Source organism: Physeter macrocephalus, chromosome 11 (genome assembly GCF_002837175.3).
Source record: "Physeter macrocephalus isolate SW-GA chromosome 11, ASM283717v5, whole genome shotgun sequence".
NCBI lineage: Eukaryota > Metazoa > Chordata > Mammalia > Artiodactyla > Physeteridae > Physeter > Physeter macrocephalus.
The window spans coordinates 49,876,056-49,886,216 of NC_041224.1; the positions used below are offsets into that span (position 1 = coordinate 49,876,056).

Here is a 10,161-nt window from a genome sequence, read left to right on the forward strand (position 1 = left end):
GGCATGTGGGATCCTCCCAGACCGGGGCGCGAACCCGGTTCCCCTGCATCGGCAGGCGGACGCGCAACCACTGCGCCACCAGGGAAGCCCTAAAATTTTATTTATTTATTTTTAAAATGTTTTATTCTCATAATCTGTCATTACTACTTTTTTCTTTCTTTTTTTTTTTCCCACACCACGTGGCATGTGGGATCTTAGTTCCCTGACCAGGGATGGAACCCACGCTCCCTGCACTGGAAGCGCAGAGTCTTAACCACTGGACTGCCAGGGAAGTCCCAATTTTTGACTATTTTTTAAAAAATAAAAATCCATCCTGAAGGATGCCCCAACTAATGAGATACAAATGAAGATAACATAGGCTATGAAGGCTTTCTCTGCATAGAATACTCAAATTATCTAAGTTGAATGAATTAAAGAAAAATAATTCCAACAATGGCATCATGACTGAAATAGTCTCTCATTTCACTGAATGAATGCAAGGAGACATGGCTTGATGGATGGATGGACAGACAGATGGATTACAGAGAAAAAGAGAGAGAGAGAAACAGACTCAATGAAGTTTCTAACATCACTGAAAACCCTGGAATCTCTCAAAGTGACTGCTTTGAAGAGAATAACACTCATGAGATTACATGTATTTGTTTCATAAATATACTTAAAACATTTACTTTTCTGTCTTTGGAAGTAACCATGTTTGAAAGTTCTATAGGAAAAAAAATTCCCATAGAAAAACTATTTTCCCTAACAAACCTATCCTAATTTCATTAGTCTAACTGTTCTTAAAATTCGAGTTTCCAGGAACTTCATGAATTACTATGCCGAAAAATAGTACCAGGAATCATCTTAGAAGTTTCCTTAGAAAAGAAAAACTGACTTCTAATAGGATAACTGTTTTCAAAAACAAACTTGCTGAACTGTAATTTTAATTGGTAATTATAGATGTTTAACTCATCTTACCTCATCATATGATTCACATAGGCTTTGCTACAGCTAGTGTTGTATCTGCAAAAACTACAGTGGACATATGTAGGAAAATGGTTTGCAAAATCTTTTATTTCAGAACAACACTCAATGCATTTGTGAACTCCCCGACGACACCTTATAGAGATATAAAGAAAATGATAAAAATATATTTTAAAGCAAAAATAATAAGGGACCACCTTATTAATTTTCTGTTAATTAAAGCTGAGGTGTTTAAATTAACATCTTCAAACAGAGACTTATTTGAAAAATCTGCTATGGAACAGCAGCTAGAATAAGTATAAAAAAATCTAATATCAGCTAATGTTTCTTACTGGAATAAAGGGATTAATCAATTGGTTAAATTAACCAATTCAAACATCACAAGATATAAGCACAACATAAAACACCAGTGTAATAAATGAATATTATAGAAAAACAGTAATTCAAGTACTGTTCAACTGTTGTAAAAAATATTTTTTATTATTTGCTTGGCCTTAAGTGACAGTGTATAAACGTACGAGAGTTTTGTAATAGGGTAAATTTATATTAAATAAAGTTTTTATACTTAAGATTAAATTAGTATTGTGTATCAAGAATAAAAGATTACCTTAAATTCCTCAGTGCTGTATTGACTTTACTTTTTTTATTGCTACTAGCCAATGTGCTTTGTTTCTTTTGCATATTAGATATTTTTGATTTGTATTTAGATTTACTTCCATTAGGCTTACTTGCATTAGGTTTATTTGCAATGGATTTAGTTATATTAGGTTTACTTGTGTTAGATTTTGTGGGATTTTTAGCAGTTATATTTTTAGTCCTTGGAGGTGAGAGCTGAAGGGTAGAAGTGCTTGCACTAATGGTAGGTGTAGTTGAAGATCCTGATTGAAGAGGGCCAACTGAAGCTCGAATAGTAACCTACAAAAATGAAGATAATATTTGCTTTAGAAAATTAATCACTGCATTACTGTTAAAATATCACTGCATAACGAAAAGTTAAACATCAAGTTTTTGGAAAGGGCAAGTATAAACTGTAACTGGTAAGTCTTCCATTTATTCTAAATGTTCATATCAATTAAATGAAATTAAACTTGATATTTACTCATTTGTAATCTTACATTTTTGTACTGATATCAGTTATATGTTAAGAGTTATTAATGGATAATTAGGAGTTAAAGCAAATTATATGACTATTAAAAGAGCACATTCCATAGCTATTTCTATGCTCTGATATAACTAAAAATTCACAAACACAGAGGTCAAAATTTAAATCTCAAAGCCTAGAAAGGACTGTGTTACCCTTCGACAACTATAAAACAAACAGATCTACAGTAAATGTGACTTCTTTCCAAGGGCTCATTGGGCAGGATTTATGTTTACAAGGGTTATGTGAGGGGTTATATCAATTCACTATACTGCATGGCGAGTTTAATAATACTTAGAATTTCCTTAAAGGAAGCTAATACAAGACTTAACATTTGATATTAAGAAATTATATTTGCTGGTTGACAATGAAAAACACAACTGCTCCAACTTTCTCATTAATCATTTGACTATACACGCCCCCCATGTATTTGAGGAACAGCCTATGAGGAAGTACCATGAAAAACGTGCTTTAGTATCATACAAAGGCATTGGACTAGGAATCAAAAGACGTGAGGTTAAAGCTAATACCACTCCTTTCTAGCCATGTGACCTTGAATCAGTAACATCCTAAGCTTCTTTATCTATAATAAGGGACAATACTTCCCTCGTCTACCTCACTGGCTTACTATATGGATTAAATAATATATGAATAAACATAACAAAAGCCTAATTCTAAGGTGCTATAAAAACATTTAGTATCATTATTATTATTATTATTATTATTATTATTAAGGGAAAATATGAGAGAGGACTGCACTGCTTACATTAGTGTTCTGCATGTCTAGTCCCAGCATGGAATGAATGGATTGCAGGGAAGGATGCTGGATAGCTTCTCTTGCTCTAGGTCTTCAGAGCATGGCTTTATACTGTTTTAGTTAATTCAAATAACAGACATACCCACATTCAAAGGTAAGAACCCAAAGCCAAATATAAATGTTTTGGGGATTATTTCACTTTGGATTATCCATGCCTCTGTTTCCCTCCACTGGAGCAAATATTCAAGAGCTGACTGTGTATAAAGAAGTCAGAGAAAACAGAGGTATATAAGGCAAAAAGGGAAAAGTAAATTACAATCATCAGTATGCAGTCAGACATGTGTTTGCTCACTTAAAACATAATGCTATCCAGCAGCAGAACTTGCTTCTCTGAGAGCAGACTCAGTAATAACAATTTCAATAAACATCTGAGAACCTACAGCATTCAAGGCACTATACCAGATGCTGAGGACACAAAGATAAATAAAACATGATTCCTGATCTCAAGCATCTTACAGTTTAACAGATAAAAATGACATATACACTGCCAACTGGAATCGCTCCAAAACAGCCTATGTAACATTGACATAACCATTGCCCCTGGAACAGTTAATCTAGCTATACTTTTTACAAAGGAATACCACTCTAGAGTTGCACACACTACTGACCAAAAAGTAATGGTTAGAAGTTTTATTCCTAAACATAGGAATGGTAAAACCTAAAATTAAAGTCTTAATTAAATCAGAAATCATTTTTAAAGTATTATATTCAATAAATAAAACCAAGCAGGAGTTAATGTCTATTATCATACAAAATGTTAAAATACAACATATTTGAACTCACTTTTGTTCCTGGAGGCAATCCTTCTAGTTGTTTAGGTTTTATAAATGTCCGATGATGCTGAGTCTTGTGATCCATTTTCTCTTTGCATGTTAAAAACTGTAGTCTGCATTTTGTACAACGATGTATTCCTTTTTTCTGTTTAGAAAACAGAAAAAGTGAAGAAAAATGATTTCTACAACCACAAATATTGTGTCCTGAAACTGCTCTGATTTAATTTTAATGATACTAATTTTAAAACTAGTATTTTACATCTCTTATCATATATAATAGCAAAATATTATTTTATTTTTAAAACATTCTTTGCATTAGTATTTAGGTTTCAAAAATGTCTGTTACTATCCAGAAATTGAACATGAAAGTTGCATCAATAGATTCTAATGAAAGTTCTCTCAATAGTGCTATGAAAGCTCTTTTAATTATAATTTTAAAGTACTTAGACATATGATACTGTGAAAATGAACTATACTACATTTTTATCCTATAAAAGAGTAAATTCTTTTTAATTTTTGCTATTTCTAGTTGGTTGACAAGTTGGAAAAATAAATTCAAATAGCCAACCACAGATTTCAAAGAAAGTTGTTATAGCAATGGTTGTATAAAGCAGTGTTGTCTAATAAAACTTTCTTCAATGATGAAAATGTTCTAGAGCTGCATTGCCCAATACAGTAGCAACTAGACATATGTGGTTAATGAGCACCTGAAATGTGCCAAGTGCAACTGAGCAAACAAATTTTAAATTTTATTTAATTTTAATTAATTTAAGTTTAAATAGCCACATATGGCTAGTGGCTACAACACTGGACAGTGTGGATATGGAAGCATAAATAAAAACAACTATTCCCAATCTACTTACTGGCTGAGACCCCTTGACTAAGTCCCTCCTCAAACTTAATCCTGTTATTATTCCACAGATGGGACCCAAGAAAAATCCAAATCACTTTCCCATAGCTATTCAGTGACAACTGCCAGACACCTAATCCAGTGTTCTTTCTATTACACAATATCAACTACAATATTGATATTTATGCTCTCATTAATTTAAAAATTATATATGTATATGAAACATATATATAAACTGAAACAACATATAAATACAAAAGAATGTTTTCTCTAAAGCTACGATCTGCCAGATACATCAGTATTTCCATTTAAATACAATCAATCATTTATAAAATTAGAACAGATAATACACTGGGAAGTACCTAGCACAGTACTGGCACACAGCAGGCATTTCATAAATAAAAGTTCTTTACAAAGTTCAAAGCAATATATGAATATAATATGCTTGTATTGTATTTTAGATGCATCTTAAGACTAATTTAGAAGTGTGATGTATTCTTGGAGGTACAGGCAACTTTAATTTACTCATATTTGCTCAAAGAAGAGGAAGAAAAAGAGAAAACGTGGGCAAGAAACAGATACCAAGTCAAGAGGACAGAAAAAATGTTCTCCAGAATCCAGTAACCAGAAATCTTTTCTCTATCTATAATCCCTCCCAAGGTTACCTTTTCATTTCATGGCTTTAAGTATCATCTATCCAACTACCTACTTGATATCACTACTTGATGTCTAATATGCATCTCAAAGCAACATGGACAAAACTGAATTCTGGATTTCTTCCCTACCTCCCTGCCCCCCAAAATATGCTCTTTCCTCAGTCTTCACCATATGACAGGATATGAAAATTCCACTCTTGCAGCTGCTTAGGACAAAAAACTTGGTCACATCCGATATCCAACCCATTAATAAAAGGTGTCAGCTCTACCTTCAAAAACTGTCATAATATTTCCACTTATTACCTTCAACCACTGCTACAATACTTGTCCAAGACACTCAACTTGACTAATAATAACCTCCTATGTTCTCCCTTTCATGTTCTTTCTTCCCTATGGTCTATTCTCCTCACAGCTGCCAATGATCTTAAAACATGGCAGATCTTTCACATGCTTAAAATGCTGATGGTTTTCCAAAGTCCTGATTCTGGTTTACAAGGCTCTGTATGAATTGGCCTGCATTCTACTGCTACAACCTTATTTCCTACTACTTTTCCTCTTATTACTTTACTCTGATCCAGTCACAACTGGCCTCTGTGATGTTCTTTGAGTGCCCCAGGTACACACTCACTTCACTCCCGATATAATGTTACTTCTCCCAGATTTCCTCACAGCTTACTCCTCTATTTCCTTCAGAGTGGCCCGTTTTTGGCCACTATATATACAAGACAGCAACCACTCCACTCCTCCACTCCCAACATCTCCCCAATCCTAGGTACTCCTTATCCTCCACATTTTCCTTCTACAGTACTTATTTCCAACTAGTACACATATACTTTCAAACATAAGTACACATATATTTATTATTTTTCTCCACTATAATCCAAATTCCAGAGGACACAAACTTTGTTTTGTTCACTGCTATGTAATATCTAAAACAGTCTCTGGCACTAGTAAGGCACTCAATAAATATTTGTTAAATAAACGGACAGTAAGGCAGAAAGCAAGAGACTGACAGAAAGTGCATATGAGTAGAAGGTACAATTTAACTAGTTCAAAATGTCTGCCATTCCATTCAATGAAAATACATCCAGAATCCTGAGATAGAATACATTAATCTACTATTCCCTTAGTTGGACACAAGTCTTGTACATTTCTCTTGTGTACGTATGCATTTAAATGTGCAAAAGGTGATAAAGACACAGTACATTTTTTAATAACATGATGTTCAACCAAAGAAGTGGTGATCTATTCCAAGGGTAGAGAAATAATTGTCTGTGTTGAATTTTGGATAAGCATACTACACTGTTTAGGGTAATACTGACTATATGTAATTTCTAACCTTAGACCTAATAATACCAAAATGAAATCTGACTCTGTGGTAGAACAATAAAAGGCTGGACTCAGAAATCAAATTTTAACTCTGCTTTTTATTAGGTAATGTGACATGGAGCAACTTACTTTCTCCAAAACTTTGTTTCCTCATCTCTAAGGGTGATTGTGAGGATGCAACAAGATAATGCATGTAAAGCACCGGTTGCTGTCATAAGGTAGATGACTGCATATGTTAACTGCTTACTGTTTTTATTAAAGATCTAATGAACATATTTAACACATCCAAAATCACTTTCATTATTTCCTAAAAGTCATAACAACTAGATTGTTAGCTCTAAAATCACCCAAGACCTAACAATACATTGTCTTAAACAAAAGTTACAACCAAAGTCTTCTAAAACAATAAAATGAGCCATAGAGTCAACAATTCTTATTATCTCATATTGCTCTAATAATGTCATCTCAATTACAAGTTTTTGCTCAGCTATAATTTTCCAGTCCTTTGTAAATAATCATACAAATTGTAAATTTCTTGAAGGATGCATGATGATCCTTCTTATTGATAGACTTTCCCCTCTTAACTGCTGGCTGTCTACCTCCTAGGTGCTCCAAATAAACAAAAAAGAAAACTGGACACGCATGGCAACTGAAGACATAAAACTCAGGGTATAAAAACTGATTAAAAATCACATAGCCGGGGAGGAGCTTCAGGATGGCGGACAAGTAAGACGTGGAGATCACCTTCCCCCCAACGAATACATCTACATGTGGAACAACTCCTACAGAACACCTACTGAACACTGGCAGAAGACCTCAGACCTCCCAAAAGGCAAGAAACTCCCCACGTACCTGGGTAGGGCAAAAGAACAAAGAAAAAACACAGACAAAAGAATAGGGACGGGACCTGCACCAGTGGGAGGAAGCTGTGGAGGAAAGGTTTCCACACACTAGGCAGCCCCTTTGCGGGCGAAGACTGCGGGTGGCGGAGGTGGGGGAAGCTTCAGAGCCATGGAGGAGAGTGCAGTAATGGGGGTGTGGAGAGCAAAGTGGAAAGATTCCCCCACAAAGGATAGGTGCTGACCAGCACGCACCAGTCCGAGAGGCTTGTCTGCTCACCTGCCGGGATGGGCGGTGGCTGGGAGCTGAGGCTCCGGCTTCAGTTGGATCCCAGGGAGAGGACAGGGGTTGGCTGCGTGAACACAGCCTGAAGGGGCTAGTGCGCCACAGCTAGCCGAGAGGGAGTCCAGGAAAAAGTCTGGACCTGCCTAAGAGGCAAGAGACTTTTTCTTGCCTCTTTGTTTTCTGGTGCGCCAGGAGAGGGGATTAACAGCACCGCTTAAAGGAGCTCCAGAGACGGGCGCGAGCCGTGGCTATCAGCGCGGACCCCAGAGACAGGCATGAGACGCTAAGGCTGCTGCTGCAGCCACCAAGAAGGCTGTGTGCAAGCACAGGTCGCTATTCACACCACCCCTCCCAGGAGCCTGTGCAGCCCGCCACTGCCAGAGTCCCGTGATCCAGGGACAACTTCCCCGGGAGAACACATGGCGCACCTCAGGCTGGTGCAACATCACACTGGCCTCTACCGCCGCAGGCCCGCCCCGAACTCCGTACCCGTCCCTCGCACCCGCCTGAGTGAGCCAGAGCCCCCGAATCAGCTGCTCCTTTAACCCCGTTGTGCCTGAGCGAAGAACACACGCCCTCAGGTGACCTACACGCAGAAGCGGGGCCAAATCCAAAGCTGAAGCCAAGCAGCTGTGCAGACGAAGAAAAGAAAGGGAAATCTCTCCCAGCAGCCTCAGGAGCAGCGGATTAAATCTCCACAATCAACTTGATGTACCCTGCATCTGTGGAATACCTGAATAGACAACGCATCATCCCAAACTGAGGAGGTGGACTTTGGGAGCAACAATATATTTTTTTCCCCTTTTTCTCTTTTTGTGAGTGTGTATGCATATGCTTCTGTGTGTGATTTTGTCTATATAGCTTTGCTGTAACCATTTGTCCTAGGGTTCTGTCTGTGCGGTTTTTTTTGTCTGTTTTTGTTATTTATTTTTTTTTTTAATATAGTTTTCAGTGCTTGTTATTGGTGGATTAGTTTTTTGGTTTGGTTGTTCTCTTCTTTCTTTCTTTTTTAATTACTTTCAAAATTTTTAAAATAATTTTTTTTATTTTAATAACTTTTAAATTTTATTTTATTTTATCTTTTTCTTTCTTTCTTTCCTTTTTTCTCCCTTTTATTCTGAGCCGTGTGGATGACAGGCTCTTGGTGCTCCAGCCAGGAGTCAGGCCTGTGCCTCTGAGTGGGGGAGAGCCAAGTTCAGGACACTGGTCCAACAGAGACCTCCCAGCTCCACGTAATATCCAACGGCAAAAATCTCCCAGAGATCTCCAACTCAACGCCAAGACCCAGCTCCACTCAACCTACAGTGCTGGACACCATATGCCAAACAACTAGCAAGACAGGAACACAACTGCAGAAAATACAAAAAACGTTTAACATGGACCTAGAAGAACTAAAGAGCAAACAAACAATCATGAACAACACAATAAATGAAATTAAGAATTCTCTAGAACGGATCAAGAGCAGAATAAGTGAGGCACAAGAAAGGATAAATGACCTGGAATATAAAAAAGTGGAAATAACTACTGCAGAGTAGAATAAAGAAAAAAGAATGAAAAGAATTGAGGACAGTCTCAGAGACCTCTGGGACAACATTAAATGCACCAACATTCGAATTATAGGGGTTCCAGAAGAAGAAGAGAAAAAGAAAGGGACTTAGAAAATATCTGAAGAGATTATAGCTGAAAACTTCCCTAATATGGGTAAGGAAATAGTTAATCAAGTCCAGGAAGCACAGAGAGTCCCATACAGGATAAATCCAAGGAGAAACACGCCAAGACACATATTAATCAAACTATCAAAAATTAAAAGCAGCAAGGGAAAAACAACAAATAACATACAAGGGAATCTCCATAAGGTTAACAGCTGATAGTTCAGCAGAAACTCTGCAATCCAGAAGGGAGTGCAAGACATATTTAAAGTGATGAAAGGGAAAAACCTACAACCAAGATTACTCTATCCAGCAAGGATCTCATTCAGATTTGACAGAGAAACTGAAACCTTTACAGACAAGTAAAAGCTAAGAGAATTCAGCACAACCGAACCAGCTTTACAACAAATGCTAAAGGAACTTCTCTAGGGAGGAAACACAAGAGAAGGAAAAGACCTACAATAACAAACCCAAAACAATTAAGAAAACAGGAATAGGAACATACATATCAATAATTACCTTGAATGTAAATGGATTAAATGCTCCAACCAAAAGACATAGATGGACTGAATGGATACAAAAACAAGACCCGTATATATGCTGTCTACAAGAGACCCACTTGAGACTTAGGGACACATACAGACTGAAAGTGAGGGGATGGAAAAATATATTCCATGCAAATGGAAATCAAAAGAGAGCTGGAGTAGCAATTCTCATATCAGACAAAATAGACTTTAAAACAAAGACTATTACAAGAGACAAAGGACACTACATAATGATCAGGGGATCAATCCAAGAAGATATAACAGTTGTAAATATTTATGCACCCAACATAGGAACACCTCAATATATAAGGCA

The 10,161-nt window shown here is 36.8% G+C and overlaps 1 protein-coding gene across 14 annotated transcripts in view; it reads right to left on the reverse strand.

The window, feature by feature from the left end:
* ZNF280D (zinc finger protein 280D) overlaps nucleotides 1–10,161 on the reverse strand; it is a 156,963-nt gene that overhangs the window by 86,090 nt on the left and 60,712 nt on the right. For 13 of the 14 annotated variants that reach the window (XR_003682152.2, XM_028496357.2, XM_055087978.1 and 10 more), the window contains 3 exons: nucleotides 3,705–3,839; nucleotides 1,571–1,878; nucleotides 958–1,098 (listed from right to left, as the gene is read on the reverse strand). Coding sequence is in view for 13 of the 14 variants with exons in the window: in XM_028496357.2 (XP_028352158.1) it covers nucleotides 958–1,098; nucleotides 1,571–1,878; nucleotides 3,705–3,839 (584 nt within the window). In the remaining variant the exon portion in view is untranslated. The remainder of the gene's footprint in view (nucleotides 1–957; nucleotides 1,099–1,570; nucleotides 1,879–3,704; nucleotides 3,840–10,161) is intronic. The other variant, XM_024128737.3, reaches the window with a different exon arrangement.